At 36.0% G+C, this 23,346-nt stretch overlaps 1 protein-coding gene across 2 annotated transcripts in view; it reads left to right on the top strand.

Annotated features, from left to right (window-relative positions):
* FNIP1 (folliculin interacting protein 1) overlaps positions 1-23,346 on the top strand; it is a 159,969-nt gene that overhangs the window by 83,949 nt on the left and 52,674 nt on the right. Inside the window, exons 7-11 of one of the 2 annotated variants that reach the window (XM_003259926.2) lie at positions 1,793-1,876; positions 3,197-3,268; positions 5,930-6,065; positions 8,220-8,421; positions 13,527-13,612. In XM_003259926.2, the coding sequence (XP_003259974.2) occupies positions 1,793-1,876; positions 3,197-3,268; positions 5,930-6,065; positions 8,220-8,421; positions 13,527-13,612 (580 nt within the window). The remainder of the gene's footprint in view (positions 1-1,792; positions 1,877-3,196; positions 3,269-5,929; positions 6,066-8,219; positions 8,422-13,526; positions 13,613-23,346) is intronic. The other variant, XM_003259927.2, reaches the window with a different exon arrangement.

Genomic DNA, 23,346 nt, shown 5'->3' with positions numbered 1-23,346 from the left:
GACTTCACAGACCCCCTGAAAGTCTCGGGGACCCCACGGGTCTGTGGATGACATTTTGAGAACTGCTGAACTGTAGGATTAGATATATGGAAGGTGGTGGAAGAGACTTGACTGTGTTTAAGTGTTGACAGAAACAGGAAGTTATAAGGAGCATGAAATTAAAGACTAGAAGTAGTAATTGATAGAAGGAGGTTTTTGAAGAAGAATGGGGGATTGGGGTCCTAGCTGACTTAGAGTTAACTTTGGAAGGGAGGGAGGAACTTTTTATTTTTAATTTTTTTTTTAATAAGTCACTAGCGCATTGTAAGGCTTGAATAACATGACAGCTTAGGCAGGAAGGAGGCAAGGATGGGTGAGAGAGTAAGTTTGGAAGCAGGGTGACAGGAAAAAAAGGGTTCCAATCTGGTTAATTATACTGTGTATATGTGCATATATGCATGTGCATACTCTAGGAAACAAAAGTTTTATGCTAAGAAGAAGAGGTAGGGAAGGAGTTTAAAGAAGTAGATAATTTTTGAAGTAACTAGGGAAAGAAAGCTAGGACGAATTAAAGAGCTGACCATTGAGACATGGAAGGATTGCTGTACACGTGCTATAATTATAGAAGTTCTTGCTACAGAAAAATAATATCTGTTAGCAATTTGAAAACTACAGTTGGCTGGATACAGTGGCTCATGCCTGTAATTTCAACACTTTAGGAGGCCAAAGCAGGAGGATCACTTGACCCCAGGAATTTGAGATCAACTTGGGCAATGTAGCAAGACTTTGTCTCTACTAAAAAGTTTTCAAAATTAGCTGGGCCTGGTGGCATGCACCTGTAGTCCTGGCTCGTGGGGAGGGTTGAGGAGGGAAGATCACTGGAGCTCAGGAGTTTGAGCTTGCAGTGAGCTACGATTATGCCATTGCATTCCAGCCTACATGACAGAGCAAAATTCTGTTTCAAAAAAGGAAAGAAGAAAAATGCAATTGTCACTTTTTAAAACAGAAAGCCCCCTATTCCATCCTAGATAAATGTCCTTCATGGCTATTTAGACTATTTTGATGCAGCATAGCTAACAGGTAACCCAGCTGCTTGCGTTCAGGCTATAATGTCCTTCTTGGGTCTTCAGACTGCAGTTACCTTTTCTTGATGAAGCATGTGGCAGCCACTTCTCTTGAACAGCTGGGAGTCCAATCCCTGATGAGCTTCATTTGTGTTCCTCCTTCCACAGTGGCTGACTCCTGGTTTAGTAACCTTGGTTTCTTCCATTACTTTGTAACTTATCACTGGGTTAGAAAAACCAACTTTTAATTTGTCAGTAAGATCTCTTTTCTGGTTTTGCACCCTGTTGTATGCTGTGTGCCAAGTGCTTAGGTGGTTTTCTCCTCACTGCAGATGTAGGCACATACTATAATCTTAAAACAACTTTAAAAAAATAAATTTATTTGGCAAATATCAGATTAGATAGATAACATTATCGTACTTTTTCAAATCTTTAAAAATACTGTTTTACATTAGAAAGGATTGAACATTTAAAATAATTTTTACTTTATATAGCAGAAGCTTGTTTTTATTACATATGGATTTATTAATAAAAATACATGAAGTTGTTGTTTGATACAAATCATGGCTAAAGAAACACCATCCTGTTTCAAAAATGGGAAGACAGCTTGAATTCTTATTTAGTTTAAAAGTTTCCATCCATATTTGTTGGTCTGCTCTTGTGCTGCCTTAGCTCACCTTTTTTCCCTGACGCATTGTGGCTTCTCTAACAGTCCTCTTTCATGTGTATTTTACGTTTTTGCCATGTAGGTCTTTCACAGTTCTGCAGCCCCAGGCGGGCATTCTCTGAGCAGGGTCCGCTCCGCCTGATCAGGAGCGCCTCTTTCTTTGCAGGTTTGCGATGTGCTGTGTGGGTAGACTAGTTGGTGTGCCCCAACGGCTAGACTCTGTAGTTAAGCTGTGGAAACAAGAGAGTAGATGAATGCAATTGGTGAGTTTGTGGTTAAGAAAACATTGCTTTAGGAAGTATAAGAACTTAATTCCTTTCTACTGAACATGTTCTTAAAGTTTCCAGACACTGAGTTATCATTAGAATTGACATTTTTATGAAATTTCAGTTTGTCATTTCTCTTGTGGCATAATGATTTTAAGTTTAGAATCTGAAACCAAAACTTAATATAAACTTTATTTCTTATGATACCACTTGGAATTTTTAATGTGACACTGTCTTGTTTCCATGGCTGAGTAGCTTTTGTACCATAGTTCACCAATTGCAGAAAATTATCCTATCTTGTTATTATTGTAAAATTTCTGATCTACACTATTCCATAAGAACAGTTTTTCTTGGAGCTAAGATTTAGATGAACAAGCACCACTATAATGCTCTGTAAAAGGCATACATGACTATATTTGCTTACATAATCAAGTTAATGATTGTAGAGTGTGTTCATGTGTATATATCCAGGATTCTAATCATATTCCTTGTTTTCACACATTTTAGCAGATTACCTAACATTATAACCTTTTAGTGGAAATTGTTGGAATGTGAACACATTTACTCTTCATTGTTCTCAGATTGGTATCAATTTAGCCCTTCTTGTTTTGATTAATATTTTCTTTCCCTGTAAATATTAGATATAAAAAATATATATTTATAGAAAACTTGGAAAACATTTTTAAAAGGCAAAAATATATATTAGCCATTTTATCAGCCAGAAATACCTGCTTTTTTGTGTTTTAAACAGAATTGGGATCATACTATTCAAACAAATTTCTCAAAATAAATTTCTCAATTTATTACCGAAAATTTTGAAACATACATTGTTATAGGCAGAAACAGTACAGTGAACTATGATATACCAACCACTTGGTCCCAGCAAGCACTCATACTGTTGAGTAGCTTGCTTTTTTTCATTTAATAGTATATTGTAAACATCTGTCACTGAATATGCTTCTCAAATATGACTTTTAGTCACTCCTTGCTTCTTCAGATATTATGTTTTAGATTCTTATACTGTGTATCAAATCTTCACAGAGCTCTCAAAGCTTGTTCAACTGAGTAATAGCTCTTGGTGTTGGGTTGGTGCCATGCTATCCAAAAAAATAAGGGAATGCAATGAGATGAGCATGATTTCGTTTGCTATTTAAAAGGAGCTGTTCATCCACCTGAATAGCAATATATTTTATAACTGACAGTTTCATCTTTATTTATAGTTCACAGCAACCCAATGGACATGCCTGGAAGGGAGCTCAATGAGGACAGAGACAGTGGCATAGCACGATCTGGTAATGTCACGTTCTTGTATTCAGTTTTTTATGAGATTGCTGTTGGCATTGATTTTCTTTTTTATCCCTCCCTTTATTATCAAATTTGTTCATATTGATATTAGCATTACAAGAGAACTATGAAAAAACCAGAGCAAAGTCTTATAAATTTAACATTTTTCGTGTTTACTTTTAAGTGTGCTGAGTAGAATAAAGCCAGGATGAACTAAAGCCAGAGTAAAGTACACTGGTTGAAGCTTAGTGAATATAAGAAGAAAAGCATTGGTCAGAAAACTGCTTAGAAACCATAGTAAAAAAAACCACATTTGCTTTTATTTGCTTGCTGCTAACTAAAGTTTAAATTGTCTTTGTCTCTTGCCCAGAAAAGCATAGGCAGTTTGAATCAGTGTTATACTTTTTTTTTTTCAAATATGGACTTGTCCAAAATTTGTAGGTCTAGCAAACATTTATTGAAACATGGTGGACATTAAAAAAATTAAAGCCCAGAGTCTGCCCTTACGGAACACAAACGTATGGAGTCTACTGGGAGGAAAATTAGGAAAATCATCTGTCATAGTTCATTGTGTGATGCGTTTAGTGATAGGCCTGTGCAAAAAGCTTCAGAGAAAGAGCACCACACTTAGCCTGGGCAAGGAGCAGGGATGCCAACAGTGCTTTACAGAAGGATGATGACTGAGTTGTATTTTGAGAAATAAATAGCAGTTATCCAGGCAAAAGCTCAGAAAAAAAGGCATTTTAGCTAAAAGGAAAAGTGTTTCTTGGGGTCCAGAGAGCAGCATATGTGAAAGGAGGAGTAATTTTAGGCTTGAATTACTGTTAGATATGAGAAACTTAATTCAGTGTGATAGATAGCATGTGTTGTTACATTATATGGCTCTGCTATCGAAATTGTTCTATAATTCAGTTTTGAGTATAAATGAAAAATCTAAACTTGCCATATATTGCAATCCCTAGGTGTGTATTAGAATAACAAAGAGAAGTTTTATAAAAAATTGAAGTGCCTGAACTCTACTTTCAAAGACTCTCATGCAACCTAAAGAAGGCATCTCTAGGCACCTGTATTTGTGAAACAAAACAAAATGCAAAACCTAACACTTGATTCTAATGGATAGCTAGGGTTGCCAACCACTACTGTAATAAGAATAGCTTGTGTTTTTCAAGTAATCTCATCTTTCTTTTCTAATTGAGTTTCTTATTTTTGTTTTAAAGAATCTAGAGTGTATTTCTTTTAATACCCTTTGCTTCTATGTAATCTAGAGATTTAGTCTTCCCTGGCAGGAATTTAATTCTCATTATTTTATTTAAGATTTGAGAGATGATAAATTAATTTATTTATACTTACATTGTTTATAAGTTGAAGCATCTGGATAGACTGATCTGTTAGGCTGCTTCAAGTTATTGGATTCATATATGCCATTTAAGTTAATGTGTGTTTTCTTTTTTTTCTAATAGGGTTATTTTTAATATTAGAATGCAGTGAAATGTATTTTTTCCAAACTTAGGACAGCATTTTATTTTTCACTGAAGTCATACCCAGATTTAGTTGTACATACCCAATCTTGGACTACAAGATTTTATAATACTAATTGATAAAATGTGGTCTGCATTTAGAATCTGCATTCTAAAGTAATTTAGAGTGAGTTCATTGATGGTCTACATGTTTGCATGGCACATACAGCTTTATCCTCTATCATTGAATTTGTCAGAATTCAAATGAATAGATCTTCATAATGAAGGTTTCTCAGTTTTTAGTGCTGGTGTCCAAAATAATTTATCATCTGGCCTGTACCTTTTTAATAGTGATGATAATAGTTCCCTGTTTTGAATATACATTCTCAGTATGTGCTTATGATCATAAAAGGTAGAAGTCTGGAATATTGCCAAACAAAAGCAAGCCCTTAATGGCAAGTCTTATCCTCTCTAAATCCAGTGGGGAAAAGCCTAATGAAAATCCCCTAGCCTAATGAAAAATCAGCAGTTGTAGGTCTTAACACCTCAGGCAATAAACATATCTTATAGATTTCAGAGAAGTGTTTTGGGAAGGGAATAATCCCCAAGATCATGGGATTGCAGCCGTTAAAGAGTGGAGCCTGCTGGAATGTGTTTGTCAGCTTAGATGCTCCAGAGAGCATTCTTTTTTTGGAGCTTAGTAGGTATAGTCATGATTCTTAATTAAAAGTGGTAGGTTTGACTACATGTGCACACGTGATCCATGAATACTTGTAAATGACCTCTTTAAATGCCATTCAAACACTTATTTTCAATAGCTTGTTCTTAAAATCCAGCTGCTGCATTAAGTTTGAATAGCATCAGATTTCCTTTAATTTAAGAACTGAAAGGATTCAGCCAAGTTAGGGGACAGTCAATCCAGTGGCCAAAGGGATAATGCCTTGTTACAAAGTATAATTTTCTTCTGGAGTCCCTAGAAGGGAATGCCAAAAGGGGATTGTCTCAGAGTTTTTTGCTGATCCATTGTTAATATATGATTTTTCTCCTCTGAGACCTTGCTCCAAGAAGGATGTGTTCTTTTAATGGACATTTTTAGAGGCTCATGAAGCAAAATAAAGTTTAACTTAACCTATTCGTAATTTTGTTAAAAAGAAATTTGTCATTATGCTTAGTCATTATTGACTTATACTTGTTGTTCTTCTGACTTAACAGCATCTCTCAGCAGCTTGCTGATCACTCCATTTCCTTCCCCAAACTCCTCACTTACCCGAAGTTGTGCCAGCAGCTACCAGCGACGTTGGCGACGCAGCCAAACAACAAGTTTGGAAAATGGGGTATTTCCTAGATGGTAAGTTGGAACTTTAAACACAGAACAAGATTGAATAGTTCCTTAAACACAATTTTATATGGGTTTTTTAGAGCCTGGACTTGTATTCTGTGTATTTTAAGTTTGAAACTGAAAACTTTTAAAATTTACTACATTTTAAAAATTGTGGTAAGTTATACATAACAAGTTTACAATTTTAACCATTTTTAGGTGTACAGTTCAGTGACATTTATTTAAATACCTTCATATTGTTGTACAACTGTCATCACCATCCAACTCTAGAACTTTTTCCTCTTCCCAGCTAAAACTCTGTATCCATTCAATGTAACTCATTTCTCCCTTCCCTTCCTCTTGTAACCACCATTCTCTTTTCTGTCTTTATGAATTTTCATTCATACCTTGTATGAATGAAATCGTACACTGCTTGTCCTTTTGTGTCTGCCTAATTTCATTTAGCATAATGTCTTCAAGGTTTAATCGATGTTGTAGCACGTGTCAGGAATTCATTCCTTTTTATGACTGAATAACATTCCTTTGTACATACATATCACATTTTGTTTATCCATTTTTCTATTGATGGACTCTTGGGTTGCTTCCACTTCTTAACTATTGTGAATAATGCTGCTATGAACATGAGTGTGCAAATATCTGTTCGAGTCCCCATTTTCAATACTTTTGGTTATATATCCAGTAGTGGAATTGCTGGTTCATATGGTAATTTTGTTTTTAAATTTGTGAGGAACTGTCACGCCGCACACTGTTTTCCACGGTTACTGTACCATTGTACATTCCCACCAGCGATGCACAATGATTCCAATTTCTCCATATCTTCACCAGCACTTATTTTCTATTTTTTTGGTAATAGCCATCTTAATGGGTCTGAAGTGGAAAATCCTCATTGTGGATTTTATTTGCATTTATCTAATAATTAGTGAAGTTGAACATCTTTTCTATTCTTTTCTTTCCTTTTTGAGTCGCCCAGGCTGGAGTGCAGTGGCACAATCACGGCTCACTGCAGCCTCAACCTCCCTGGGCTCAGGTGATCCTTGCACCTCAGCCTCTCAAATAACTGGAACTACAGGCTTGCCACCACGCCTGGCTAATTCTTTTTTTTTTTTTTTGTATTTTTTTGTAGAGATGGGGTTTCGCCATGTTGCCCAGGTTAGTAGAACTTGTGGGCTCGAGTGATCCACTTGCCTCAGCCTCCCAAAGTGCTAGGATTACAGGCATGAGGCACCACATCTGACTTGAGCATCTTTTCATGTGCTTATTGGCTATTTGTATATCTTTTTTGGAGAAATGTCTATTTAAGTCCTTTGCCCATATTATAATTGCATTTTTTTGCTTTGTTGGTGAGGTGTGGAAATTCTGTATATATTTTCGATATTAATCCCTTATCAGATATATGATTTGTAAATTTTTTTTACATTCTGTGGGATGCCTTTTTACTCCATTGATAGTGTCCTTTGATGCACAGAAGGTTAAATTTGTATGCAGTCCAGTTTATTTTTTTTTCCTTTGTTGACTGTGCTTTTTGTGTTATATCCAAGAAACCATTGCCAAATCAGTGTCATGATGCATGACGCCTTTACCCTTTGTTTTCTTCTAAGAGTTTTATGTTTAGGTCTTTGATTTATATACTACATGTTTTGATATTTCAGTTTTTCAGATTTTTATTTTGGCAAGGTAATTCATTCTTGAAAGATTATTTTTTAATCTACATTAAGTACAGCTGTAGATACTAAAAGTTCTTGTTTTCTCCTCTTTTTTATTTCCTTTATTCCTTCATCTTTGACTTTACTCCTGAAATCAAAAACAGAGACCAGAAGGTCCTAGAACAGGGAAAAGATTGTACCAGACTCATCTGTAAATCTTAAAATTTAGCCACTTTTTGGTTGATTATGAATTGGGATTATCTGCTTCTTTAGTAACTTCTAATTGGACAAAAAAATGTTCCCAGTCTGACTCTGTAGTAAAATTTTTTACAAAAACATGAACCTGAAAGAATAGCCAGTAGATTTCTTAAAGAGATATACAATTGGTATGAAATTACAGGTTTGTTTGATAAAACAACAAAAGACTTAGCTTGCCTACATTTAATTAGCAAGAAGATTAAATTGTGAATTTAATTATTTTTATTTTTGTAAATTAAAAAAGAAAACATTTATTTTCAAGGTCTATAGAAGAAAGCTTTAATCTCTCAGATGAAAGCTGTGGCCCTAACCCAGGAATTGTGCGGAAAAAGAAGATTGCAATTGGGGTAATCTTTTCATTATCCAAAGATGAAGATGAAAATAACAAATTTAATGAATTCTTTTTTTCACATTTTCCTCTCTTTGAAAGCCACATGAACAAATTAAAGAGTGCAATAGAACAGGTAAGCATAGTTATTTATTTATATCTTTTCTTTTAAAATCTTATTCTCCTGATTAAGCATTATATTTATTCATTTGGCAGAAAAATTAACAGACGTGCATGTGTCCTATAAAGTGCTCTGGTGGATGCAAATAGATTGAACCCTTTTTAAGGTGCTTACTATCTAATAAAAGATGTAAGATCATTCATCCGTTTGTTCTGTAAATAAATATTTGAGGACCTAAAATGTGGTAGACACCGTTCTACCAACTAAAGAGAAGTGATAAAAGCAACACTTCTGACCTCATGGGACAGATAAACATATGAATATAGATGTATGTAATAAGTCCTGTAAAGAAAAATAAAATGGAGAAAGGTATATAAGGAATCCTGGAAGGAAGGATTACTAATTTTTATAGGCTAGTCAGGAATGCCCCTTATTAAAGGACTTGTGAATGTGGTCCAGAAATATGGAGCAAGTGAGCTACAACCATCTGGAACAAGATATTCCAGGCAGGGGCAAAGGCCTCATTGCAGGAGTAAGCCTGATACTTAAGCAGCATTACGAGGCCAAGGTGCCTGGGTTGAAGTGAGACTAGATCATGTAGGGCCTTATAAGATACCATTGTAAGAACATTAGCATTTATTCTTACAAACGTATGAAAGATGGGAAACCATTGGAGGGTTTTGAGTGGAGGAAGAATGACATTATTTATGAGGATCACTCTTACTGCTGGTGGATAATAGATTTCTAGGAGCAAAAGTAGGTGTTGTGAGACCAATTAGCATACTGTTGCAGTAATCCAGGTGACAGACGATGAATACTCAAACCACTTTAGTGATTGAATTGGTAAGAAATAGTTGGATTCTGGATATATTTTGAAAACAGAGCCAGTACGGTAGACTGAATTGGCATATGGGAGAAAAAACCATTAAGGTTGACTCTAAGATTTTTTTAGCCAAGCAGTTAAAAGGATGAAGTTGCCAGCATTGAAGTGACAAAGACTGCAAGCGAAACAGATTTGATGAAGGAAGATGGGATTTTTATATTTGCATCTGGATATCCAAGTGCTTTTATGAGTCTAGAGTTTACCAGAGAGGTCATCAGTGTATAGATGGTATTTAAAGCCATGAAACTGATTGAGATTGGCAAGAGAGGACAGGGAATGGGAAGCCTGAGTTGTGGTGCATTTTAACATTAAGAGTTTGACGAGATGAGAAGGAACCAGCAGAGGAGAAGGAAAAGGACTGGCTATTCAATTAGGAGAAAAAACAAGACTGTATTCTTTTGGAGGAAGCCAAGTACAGAAAGTATTTCAAGGAGGGAGTGATCACTTTTGTCAGTTGCTACTGAGATAGTATATACGATACAAATATGTAAAGTAAATTGTGAAATATTAGAATCTAAGCTAAAAAGGAAGGACAAAGTTTTTTTAGAAATTTGGGGGAAAGTGAAATGACTTCCTATTGGGAAGAAGTTTCATTTGGACTGCATTTTGAAGGATGTACGGGATGTTCTGAAACGTAAAGCTCTGAAAATTGGATATAGCAGAATAGGAAGAAAATCGACATTCTTGCCACCCAAAGGGAACCCAGTAACTCATTGCTGAAAAATCTTATTTAGGCCTTTTCTATGCATATTGTGCTTTTACTTGGTAGGGATTGTGCTGTGTCTACATTTTTCAAATTCTATGCCCATTTTAAAAAACTCAGATTGAGCAACATGGCAAGACCCTGTGTCTACAAAAAAAAATTTAAAAATTAGCCAGGCATGGGGGAGCACACCTGTAGTCTCAGCTACTAGGGAGGCTGAGGTGGGAGGAGCGCTTGAGCTCAGACGGTGGAGGCTGTAGTGAGTTGTGATTGTGCCTCTGCACTGTAGCAACAGAGTGAGTCCCTATCTCAAATAGTAAAATAAAAAACATCATTGTCACATACACATTTCTGAAGTTATTGTAAATGGTTCTTACATATATTTTAATAGGTCTCCCCAATTTAAGTAACAGTTTCCCTGTTAGGCCATTTCTACTTTTTCACAATTGTTGCTACCCTATGGTTAACATCTTGGTGAATTTTCCAGATTATTTTTTAGAGGAGATTCCCAGAAGTTGAGCTGATAAAATCAGTGGCTGTCACCAAAGTTTTTTGCAACAGTCTGTGGAGGGGAAAGGATATGAAGAGGAATAGTGAGAGGTACAACTGGTGAAGTTAATGAGGACCTGATGACAAAAAATGTAGAGTGCTTGCCAAGGAGTTCTGACTTTGTCTTTAAGGCTGTTTGCAAGTTGTGCTTTGGGGAGATTAACTTGGCAGTGTGTTTTTTATATGGCTGCTGAAATGAGCACTTGGTAGTGTGTTTTGAAGAGACTGGAATAAGAGACGAGAGGTGGGTACACCCGTTAGAATGGTTTAGAAAGGAAAGGATGTATCTGAATAACTCATTAGTGACTAAGGATCATCTGCCTCTAGAGAAGACACAGATGTTAGTTATTCACATTGAATATGTCAAAAAATAAATAGTTCATTAGCAATACTTTTTTATTGAACAAATGAGTAAGGGCCATTTTCATTTACCTTTTCTTAAGTTAGACACTGATGACATTTCTTCAATTGGCTGCACCCACATTTTGTAGTTTAGCCAAAGTCATCACACACAGTAATAAGTTGTGGGTGAACTGACATTTTGAGTTATTTGGAGAAGTATTTCAAGCTTTGTATAAAACTTGAAATAGACATTATAAAACTCATTAAAGATTACTTTTCAAGTGTTTTCATGTTTTAATGCTTTGATAATTCTGTACCCTAACGCAGCAGTCCCCAACATTTTTGGCAACCAGGGACCAGTTTTGTGGAAGATAATTTTTTCACGGACGGGGCTGGGGAGGTGGGGAGTTGCCATGGTTTCGGAGGCATTAGATTCTCATAAGAGTGTGCAACCTAGATCCCTTGCATGCACAGTTCACAATAGGATATGTGCTTCTCTGAGAATCTAATGTTGCCACTGATCTGACAGGAGGCAGCGCTCAGGCAGTAATGCTTGCTCACTCGCTTGCTCGACTCAATTCCTGACAGACCACTGATGGGTACTGGTCCACGGCCCAGGGTTTGGGGACCCCGACCTAAAATGTACATTGTTAATACTTACAGTTGTTTGGATATTTTTTCAATTACAGTATCCCGTTTTTTATTAAAACTGAAAGATGAAATTAAATGAATGCTTTTACATAAGTGAATGGAACTTAATTTTCAAAGTTCTATAATAGTTACTTAATGATAGAATATTATTAAGAATAGAATATGATAGTGAATAGTGTACCATCCAAATAAGTTACCTTCTGGGCCAGTTTTCAAACTATTTTTTTTAAATAAAAGCTATGGATTTTGTTTCTGAACACCTTGGCAATTATTTTGAAGTCTTCTACCTTTTGAGATTTGTGGTTTAATTTAAAAATAGCATTGCTGATTAAGGAAGAACACTACTAAATTCTAACAAAATAATATTCACTTCTTTATAAATTGCCAGTCTCTTAACAGTTTGAGAAAACATAAAGTGTGTTTCACTTTCACCCTCTGAAGCTTTTGGGTGTACAGGAACATGATTTCTGGCCTAAAGTAGGCTGACATCTTAATTATTTTTTTAAACAATATTTAATCACTTTGTAATTACATAAAGAATACAGAATTCAATTCTCTTTGAAAAAGTGTAAAAGATTAAAGTACTTTTTGACCTCCATGTCCTAATCCTGATCCCCTTTTTGCCTATCTAGATTAAGGCTTTTCAACCTTGGCTAAATATATTTTAAGAAGCAAATATTGGCTGGGCATGGTGGCTCATGCCTATAACCCCAGCATTTTGGGAGGCCGAGGCAGGCGGATCACAAGGTCAAGAGATCGAGACCATCTTGGCCAACATGGTGAAACCCTATCTCTACTAAAAATACAAAAATTAATGGGGCATGGTGGCATGTGCCTGTAGTCCCAGCTACCCGGGAGGCTGAGGCAGGAGAATCGCTGGAACCTGGGAGGCAGAGGTTGCAGTGAGCCAAGATTGCGGCACTGCACTCCAGCTAGCAACAGAGCAGGACTCTGTCTAAACCAATAAATAAATAAATAAATAATAAATAAATAAAGCAAACATTACTAACACCTTTAGCTATCTTACTGTAGAATCTTTATATTCCGTTTTTGTTTTTTTTTTTTTTGAGACAGTCTTACTCCATCACCCAGGCTGAAGTGCAGCAGTGGGATGATCTCAGCTCACTGCAACTTCAGACTCCTGGATTCAAGCGATTCTCATGCGTCAGCCTCTTTCATAGCTGGGATTACAGGCATAGTATGTCACCACACCAGGCTAATTTTTATGTTTTTAGTATAGACAGGATTTTGCCATGTTGGCCAGGCGGGGCAAATTTTTAAAAAAGAGTTAACAGGGCTGGGTGCAGTGGCTCATGCCTATAACCCCAGCACTTTGGGAGGCTGAGGTGGGTGGATCACGAGGTCAGGAGTTCAAGGCCAGCCTGGCCAACATGGTGAAACCCCATCTCTACTAAAAATATAAAAATTAGCCAGGCGTGGTGGCAGGCACCTGTAATCCCAGCTACTTGGGAGGCTGAGGCAGGAAAATCGCTTGAACCCGCGTGGCAGAGGTTGCAGTGAGCCAAGATCGCACCATTGCACTCCAGCCTGGGTGACAGAGTGAGACTCTGTCAAAAAAAAAAAAAAAAAAAAAAAAAAAGAATTAACAGAAGTGTTATCTGTGAAATATAAGCTTAAAACCATGAGTTGTTGTTATTGAGTTATCATTATGTCTTGTTCTGTCTGGGAAAAATAAGTTTTTTGTAACCCAGAAACTGTCAACATCAGTTTTTTTATGTGTTGACAGTCTGCAGTTTTAAAAATAAGAGATTGAAAACAGTGGAAAATTTTAAACTTTGTTCAACCATTCATTAATTACCAAATGTGTAGAAGAAAAAGCCACAATAAATGCATTTACCTTCTTTATTTCTTTCTCGATAAGAATTTTGGTAGAGCATTGTGTAAATATGTGACTCTGTCTAAAAGAGACTTTTTTCCATGTTTTGCTCATGATTAACATAAGAATTAACTATCTTAATGATTGTTTTCAAGGCTATGAAAATGAGCCGGAGATCAGCTGATGCCAGTCAGAGAAGTTTGGCATATAATCGAATAGTTGATGCCCTAAATGAATTCAGGTACATATTCCCCAGCTTTCCATAATGCAGTAATTCATAGTGTACACAGGAAGATTTATTTTTTCTTTAACTTGTTCTAATAAAATTTAATTTCTTTGTCCTATAGTCATATGATGGTGTAATTCAATAGACCATTGGCTCCTATGTTATTACATCTCAAATGTGCTTGAGAGTCAAGCACACTGAGAGCCATCAGTGCTATGTTTTTCAGTACTGGGCCATTTGACAAGCAAATATGACCAGGAAAGACCCTTGTTCTAGCAAAAGTATGCTTTGTTCTCTCTTGGGATCCTAGATGTAGGGACTGTTAAGTGTTATTTAACCAGTGGTAGTAATCAGATATTCTTGAATACGTGAGATACAAGGATATATGGATAGAAGGAACATGCACTTGATATTCTAAATGGCTTTGTTGCTTGATCCTTCCTCTAGATATGGCACAGTGAATAGTCCTTCCGCTAGGGTTTTCTGGCTCAACAAAGCTTGTACCTGAAGCCCCAACAACTGCTGTAGCTGTCTTCTAACTATGTGACATACATATTACAAATGATCTTATGTTGGGAATTAGTATACTAAGTGACTGATATGTCTCCCTTGACAAGAGGTTCGATTTAGGTCTACTTCATTTTCTCAATCTTTCTTCCTTTAGACTAGAGAGTAGCATAGGGAGTGAAAACTAACACTCTAGAATCTGTCAGATAGACGTGGATTTTAACCCTGGCTCTGTCATTTACTACCTCTGGTGATCTTGGGCAAGTGCATTAGCGTTTTTGACCCCTAGTTTTCTAGTATAAAATAGGTAAATTCAATTTAGTAATAATCTAATAGATTGTTGTAAGGATCAAATGAGATTGTGTGTGTAAGGTACTTAGCAGAATGTCTGACATTAGTGGCACCATTCTTTTCTTTTTTTTTTTTTGAGGTGGAGTCTTGCTCTGTCACCCAGGCTGGAGTGCAGTGGTGTGATCTTGCCTCACTGCAACCTCTGCCTCCTGGGTTCAAGCAATTCTCCTGCCTCAGCCTCCTCAGTAGCTGGGATTACAGACGCGTGCCACCATGCCTGGCTAATTTTTTTTTTAATTTTTAATAGAGATAGAGTTTCACCATGTTGGCCAGGCTGGTCTCAAACTCCTGACCGCAAATGATCCGCCGCCCATCTCGGCCTCCCAAAGTGCTGGGATTACAGGCATGAGCCACTGTGCCTGGCCTGTGGTAAACATGACCTACAGCAGTGCTTCCCCAACTTAAGTCACTTACTTAAGTATCATATCTTATCAATTTTGCCAAATTTATATGTCATGTATACTTTTTAAATTTAGTGTTTCTCTTTAAATTTGACCATCTTTTATTCCTAAATAAATTTATTTCTTAAGTCACTTACTTAAGTATCAAATCTTAACAATTTTGCCAAATTTATATGTCATGTATACTTTTTAAATTTAGTGTTTGATACTTTTTAAATTTAGTGTTTGATACTTCAGTCACTTACTTAAGTATCAAATCTTAACAATTTTGCCAAATTTATATGTCATGTATACTTTTTAAATTTAGTGTTTCTCTTTAAATTTGACCATCTTTTATACCTAAATAAATTTATTTCAACATAAAACTTCATTACCTAGATAGGGAAACAATATGCTTTACCATAGTAAAACTAGCTATAAAAATAAATTTATAGTAACTAAAATTAAAAATTTGTATCTGGGCCGGGCGTGTTGGCATGTGCCTGTAATCCCAGTACTTCGGGAGGCCAAGGTGGTTAGATTGCTTGAGCTCAGCAGTTCAAGACTAGCCTGGGCAACATAGTGAGACCCCGTTGCAAAAATAATAATAATAATACATGTATATTTGTATACCACATTATGTACACTGTGCACCACTGTGTAAATTTTATTATTACCAGTAGTCTATGTACTTTACTTTTAGAAAAACTACCTATTTTTTTATTGACAACTCTGTGGTCTCTTACTGGGGCAGGGATCTTCTAGATTGTTATTTGTTTAAATGGACCATCACATCTTGCAGTGAAAGGCTGTTTTAGTTTGTGAAACTGCAGGGTTGCTATGATGAAATTGTAGGCATGCCATATATATATATAAAATTTTAAAACTTTTAAAATATATAAAACATTTTTAAAACTGAGCTAAAGAGTGGTAGATTTAAATTGAAGTTTACTTTATGACTATGTATAATAATCATTTACTTGACTCAATTATTGAGAAAGAGAATAATGTCTACTCATTCATTTGGTTTATGCATCATACTGTTTAGGATAAAAGATATGAAAAGCTGGTTAAATATATCTTACTGTTCTGTACGCTAAACTCAGTGGTTAGGGGAAATGTAGAGAAAAACACAGAGAATTTAATTTCAATTTATATTATTTTTTGGTATTAGAAATAATTTGTACAGGCAAAAACTATATTTGAGATGATATTTCTGCCATATATTAATTTTATTTTAACATTAATTTTGGGCATTTCTTTATTATATGAAGCATGCTAACGAATAACATTTTAATTTAATATTTTTATTGTGGTAAAAATATCTATAACATTAGATTTAGCTTTATAAATCTTTTTTTAAGTGTACAGTTCAGTAGTGTTAAGCATATTTACATTGTTTTGAAATCAATCTCTAAAACTTTTTCATTTTGGGACACTGAAACTCTAGTGATACAGTAATCAGTGTAGTTTTTTTTTAGTTTACTGGCATCTTCACTCTTTATATCTGAATTATATGCAAAGTTATTCACAATTTCATTTCTTCATACTTAAACTGTAAAGGTTGAGATTATCACATTTTGGGTGCCATTCATGATTAAATAAAAGCATTATATAAATGTTTCTTATAGATGAAGTATACGATAAATGAAATACATTTTAGAGGGAATTTAGAGCAATTTTGATGAGCTGCCTGATGTGTAGTCTACTTTGGCTTCATAACTTCTCAATTTATATAGCCCTGTTTGTATCTTTCTAGAAGTTATGTGAAAACACGAAATTTGATGATTTTATGAATGTAAGATGGAAATAATTTTAACATCAGGATTATTTGCTTGAGATGAGATTTCTTTGAGTTGTATTGTTTTAATATAAATGTTTAGGTATCTTCTTTATGATTTAGGAGGTAAATTATACAAAGTTGCTTAAACCAAATGTTAATGGTTTAGGCCTGCCTAGGATACATATCCTAACCACTGATTTGATATTTCAGTAAGTGTTCTACAGTTAAGGAAAAAGAAGCCCATATTAAGCTCAAGATAAGTGGTTTTCTGTTTTCTCAATGTTGAACACAATTTTTGAGAGCAGGTAAATTGTAGGTGATGGAATTCCAGTCAGCCAGCAGACATTTTATGTGACTACTGTGTTTTTTTTAATAAACATTTCAACCTTTAGGCCTGTAGGCCAGGCAAGCTTTCTTTAGTTTGGCATAGACTGTATCTCCCTCAGTCAGCTGTATTAACCCATATATTGTATAATTTTATTCCTTCCAGGCCTCTGAAGATTATTAGTTTGTACTTCTGTTTTAGGAGTTGGTGATTTATAGCCATTAATCTAGACCTTATTCTTTTTTAATTTGTAGTGCAGTCTGATTTTTGTGCATCTTCTGATACTATCTATGTTTGTGTCTGAAGAGCTAGCCCTGCACAGGCTGAATAATGACTATCCCTTCTTTCTTTTCTTCTGGAATGTTGAGAGTGGGAGTAGGGGACAGCAAAACGAAACAATAACTAAATGGTAAATTCTAAGACATGCCTATCTCTCTCTCATATTCTCTATTTCTTGGCCACTCTGTATTATCAGTTAAGAGTATATGTTAAGAGTATGTAAACAGCTTTATTTTTCCAGTTTGATGCATGTGTTTGTGCATGCACGTGCCCACGCACACAATGAATAGACTTAATTTGAACAGTTTCAGATTTACAGAAAAATTGAGCAAGCAGCAGTTTTTTCATATAGCCCTCTCCCCCAACCTACAGTTTTCCCATTTAATGCTTTATTTATTTATTTATTTATTTATTTGAGACAGTGTCTCACTCTGTGGCCCAGGCTGGAGTGCAGTGGCACGATCTCAACTCACTGCAGCCTCTGCCTCCCAGGGTTCAAGTGATTATGTGCCTCAGCCTCCCGAATAGCTGGGTTTACAGGCATGCACTACCACACCCAGCTAATTTTTATATTTTAAATAGAGACGAGGTTTCACTATGTTGGCCAGACTGGTGTCAAACTCCTGGTCTCAAGTGATCTGTGTGCCTTGGCCTCCCAAAGTGCTGGGATTACAGGTGTGAGCCACCACACCTGGCCTCAGTTATTAATGTATGGCATTAGTATATTTGTTAAAACTAATGAATTAATGTTAATACATTATTATTAACCAAAGACCAAAATTTACATTAAAGTTCACTCTGTTGTATAGTTCTATGGTTTTTATTAAATGTATGATGTCATATACACACCATTATAGTATCATATAGAATAGTTTCACCACCCTAAAAATCCCCTGTGCTTTACCTGTTTATCCCTAACCACTAACTGCTGGCAACCACTGATCTCTTTACCTCTTTACTGCCTCTATATTTTTGTCAATTCCAGAATGTTGTTTGCTTGAAATCATATACTATGTGGACTTTTCAGACTGGCTTCTTTCCCTTAGCCAGTCTTTCATAAGATTCTTCCTTGGTGGTGGTGGTGGCGTTGCTGTTGTTTTTACCTAATAGCTCATTTCTTTTCATCACTGAGTAATATTCCATTATATAGATGTAACACAGTTTGTTTATTCATTTTCATTCACCTATTGAAAGATATCTTGCTTATAGCTTTTGGTGATTATGAATAACACTGCCATAAATATTCATGTTTGGGGTTTTATGTGGAGATGTTTTCAACTCAGTTGGAAAAATACATAGGAGCATGATTGCTGGATATTATGGAAAAATTGTGTTTAGCTTTGTAAGAAATGATCAAACTGTCATCCAAAATGACTGTACCATTTTGCATTGCCACCAGCAATTCGTGAGAGTTCCTGTTGCTCTACATCCTTGTCAGCATTTGATATTGTCAGTTTGTCAATTTTAGCCATTGTAAGAGGCAGGTAGTGATGTATCATTATTGTTTTAATTTGAAGTTCCCCAATGACATATGTTGAGCATTTTTTCAAGTGCTTATTTGCCATCTGTGTATCTTTTTTGGTGAGGTGTCTGTTTGGGTTTTTTCTCTTTTTTAAGTTGGCTTTTTTTTTCTTATTGTTGAGTTTTGAGGGTTTTTGTTGTTGTTGTTGTTGTTATTTTGTTTTGGATACCAGTTCTTTGTCAGATTAAAAAAAATACTTTTTACCAGTTTGTGGCTTCTTCTTATTCTTATAACAGTGTCTTTCACAGAGCAGAGTTTTTAATTTTAATGCAGTCCAACTTAACAATTTTTCTTTCCTGTATAGTATTTGGTGCTGTATCTAAAAACTCATCACCTAACCAAAGGTCATTTAGATTTTCTCCAGTGTAATTTACTGTCTACTTTATAGTTTTGCATTTTATGCTTATGACTATGATCCATTATGAATTAATTTTATGAAAACTGTAAGGTCTTTGTCTAGATTCATGCTTTTACATGTGGATGTCCAGTTGTTCAGCACCATTTGCTGAAAATACTTTCTTTTCTCAATTAAATTACCTTTGCTCCTTTGTCAAAGATCATCAGTTTATACTCTAGTTGTGTGAGTCTGTTTGGGGGCTCCCTGTTCTGTTCTATTCTGTTCTGTTCTGTTGATCTCTGTGACTATATATATATATATATATATATATTTTGGCCATTACCATGCCTTTTTTTTTTTTTAGTTGACAGGTAAAAATTGTATATCTTTATAGTGTATAAAATGATGTTTTGATATGTGTACACATGTGGAATGGCTAAATCAAGCTATTTGACATATCTATTACCTCACGTAATTATCATTTTTTGTCATTAAAAGACTTAAAATTTACTGTCTTAGCAATATTCCAGTATATCATATTATTATTAACTGCAGTTGCCATGATGTGTAATAGATCTCTTGAGCCCTGAAACTTTTTTGTTTTTTTAGTTTTTTTTTTAATTTTTTTTTTAGACAGTCTCACTCTGTCCTCCAGGCTGGAGTGCAGTGGTGCGATTTTGGTTCACTACAACCTCCACCTCCTGGGTTCAAGTGATTCTCATGCCCCAGCTTCCCAAGCTGCTGGGACTACAGGTGTGTGCCACCACACTTGGCTAATTTTTGTATTTTTAGTAGAGGCAGAGTTTTGTCATGTTGGCCAGGCTGGTCTCAAACTCCTGGCCTCAAGCGATCTGCCCACATTGGCCTCCCAGAGTACTGGGATTACATGCATGAGCCCTCATGCCAAATTTTGTGTCCTTTGACCAACATCTCCCTTATCTCCCAATCCCCATGCTATCTTAATTACTATATCTTTATAGTAAATCTTGAAGTTCAGTAGTATCAGTCCTCCAACTTTGTTTTTATTCTTAAGTATTGTGTTGATTATTCTGGGTCTTTTTCGTTTCTATATAAACTTTAACATCAGTTTGTAGATGTCCACAAAATATCTTGCTGGGATTCTGGTTGGGATTGTGTTGAATCTATGGATCAAGTTGGGAAGAACTGATATTTTAACAATAGAGTCTTCCTATTCATTACCATGGAAACTCTTCCCATTTATTTAGATAATCTTTGATTCCTTTCAACCGAATTTTGTAGTTTTCCTCATATAGACCCTGTGTATATTTTCTTGGATTTATACTTGTTTTTTTGGGGGGCAGGGGGAGGGAACCTAATGTAAATGGTATTGTTTTTAATTTCACATTTCAATTGTTCATTGCTGGTCTGTAGGAAAGCGGTTGACTTTTGTATATTTACATTGTATTCTGCAACCTCGTTATAATCATTTATTAGTTCCAACAGTTGTTTTTTTCTTTTGGTTGATTCTTTGAAACTTTTTATGTAGAAAATCAAGTCTTCTACAAATAAAGACTGTTTTATTTCCTTTCCACATGTATACTTTTTCTGTCTTCCTTCCTTCCTTCCTTCCCTCTTTTTTCTATCTTTGTGTCTTTCTTACGGCCCTAGCTATAACTTCCAGTATGATATTGAATGAGAGTTGTGAGAGGACACATTTTTTTTTTTTTTTTATTTTTTTTTTTTTTTTATACTTTAGGTTTTAGGTACATGTGCACAATGTGCAGGTTGATATGTATCATGTGCCATGTTGATTCCTGCACCATTAACTCGTCATTTAGCATTAGGTGTATCTCCTAATGCTGTCCCTCCCCCCTCCCCCCACCCCACAACAGTCCCCGGAGTGTGATGTTCCCCTTCCTGTGTCCATGAGTTCTCATTGTTCAATTCCCACCTATGAGTGAGAACATGCGGTGTTTGGTTTTTTGTCCTTGCGATAGTTTACTGAGAATGATGTTTTCCAGTTTCATCCATGTCCCTACAAAGGACACGAACTCATCATTTTTTATGGCTGCATAGTATTCCATGGTGTATATGTGCCACATTTTCTTAATCCAGTCTATCGTTGTTGGACATTTGGGTTGGTTCCAACTCTTTGCTATTGTGAATAGTGCTGCAATAAACATACGTGTGCATGTGTCTTTATAGCAGCATGATTTATAGTCCTTTGGGTATATACCCAGTAATGGGATGGCTGGGTCAAATGGTATTTCTAGTTCTAGATCCCTGAGGAATCGCCACACTGACTTCCACAATGGTTGAACTAGTTTACAGTCCCACCAACAGTGTAAAAGTGTTCCTATTTCTCCACATCCTCTCCAGCACCTGTTGTTTCCTGATTTTTTAATAATGGCCATTCTAACTGGTGTGAGATGGTATCTCACTGTGGTTTTGATTTGCATTTCTCTGATGGCCAGTGATGATGAGCATTTCTTCATGTGTTTTCTGGCTGCATAAATGTCTTCTTTTGAGAAGTGTCTGTTCATGTCCTCTGCCCACTTTTTGATGGGGTTATTTGTTTTTTTCTTGTAAATTTGTTTGAGTTCATTATAGATTCTGGATATTAGCCCTTTGTCAGATGAGTAGGTTGCAAAAATTTTCTCCCATTCTGTAGGTTGCCTGTTCATTCTGATGATAGTTTCTTTTGCTGTGCAGAAGCTCTTTAGTTTAATGAGATCCCATTTGTCGATTTTGGCTTTTGTTGCCATTGCTTTTGGTGTTTTAGACATGAAGTCCTTGCCCACGCCTATGTCCTGAATGGTATTGCCTAGGTTTTCTTGTAGGATTTTAATGGTTTTAGGTCTAACATATAAGTCTTTAATCCATCTTGAATTAATTTTTGTATAAGGTGTAAGGAAGGGATCCAGTTGCAGCTTTCTACATATGGCTAGCCAGTTTTCCCAGCACCATTTATTAAATAGGGAATCCTTTCCCCATTTCTTGTTTTTGTCAGGTTTGTCAAAGATCAGATAGTTGTAGCTATGCGGCATCATTTCTGAGGGCTCTGTTCTGTTCCATTGATCTATGTCTCTGTTGTGGTACCAGTACCATGCTGTTTTGGTTACTGTAGCCTTGTAGTATAGTTTGAAGTCAGGTAGCGTGATGCCTCCAGCTTTGTTCTTTTGGCTTAGGATTGACTTGGCTATGCGGGCTCTTTTTTGGTTCCATATGAACTTTAAAGTAGTTTTTTCCAATTCTGTGAAGAAAGTCATTGGTAGCTTGATGGGGATGGCATTGAATCTATAAATTACCTTGGGCAGTATGGCCATTTTCATGATATTGATTCTTCCAACCCATGAGCATGGAATGTTCTTCCATTTGTTTGTATCCTCTTTTATTTCATTGAGCAGTGGTTTGTAGTTCTCCTTGAAGAGGTCCTTCACATTCCTTGTAAGTTGGATTCCTAGGTATTTTATTCTCTTTGAAGCAATTGTGAATGGGAGTTCACTCATGATTTGGCTCTCTGTTTGTCTGTTATTGGTGTACAAGAATGCTTGTGATTTTTGTACATTAATTTTGTATCCTGAGACTTCACTGAAGTTGCTAATCAGCTTAAGGAGATTTTGGGCTGAGACGATGGGGTTTTCTAGATATACAATCATGTCATCTGCAAACAGGGACAATTTGACTTCCTCTTTTCCTAATTGAATACCTTTTATTTCCTTGTCCTGCCTGATTGCTCTGGCCAGAACTTCCAGCACTATGTTGAACAGGAGCGGTGAGAGAGGGCATCCCTGTCTTGTGCCAGTTTTCAGAGGGAATGCTTCCAGTTTTTGCCCATTCAGTATGATATTGGCTGTGGGTTTGTCGTAGATAGCTCTTATTATTTTGAGATATGTCCCATCAATACCTAATTTATTGAGAGTTTTTAGCATGAAGGGTTGTTGAATTTTGTCAAAGGCCTTTTCTGCATCTATTGAGATAATCATGTGGTTTTTGTCTTTGGTTCTGTTTATATGTTGGATTACATTTATTGATTTGCGTATGTTGAACCAGCCTTGCATCCCAGGGATGAAGCCCACTTGATCATGGTGGATAAGCTTTTTGATGTGCTGCTGGATTCGGTTTGCCAGTATTTTATTGAGGATTTTTGCATCAATGTTCATCAAGGATATTGGTCTGAAATTCTCTTTTTTGGTTATGTCTCTGCCAAGTTTTGGTATCAGGACGATGCTGGCTTCATAAAATGTGTTAGGGAGGATTCCCTCTTTTTCTATCAATTGGAATAGTTTCAGAAGGAATGGTAC

The sequence above is a fragment of the Nomascus leucogenys genome, chromosome 2 (genome assembly GCF_006542625.1).
Source record: "Nomascus leucogenys isolate Asia chromosome 2, Asia_NLE_v1, whole genome shotgun sequence".
NCBI classification, from domain to species: Eukaryota; Metazoa; Chordata; class Mammalia; order Primates; family Hylobatidae; genus Nomascus; species Nomascus leucogenys.
This window is presented reverse-complemented; position numbering and strand designations above follow the sequence as displayed.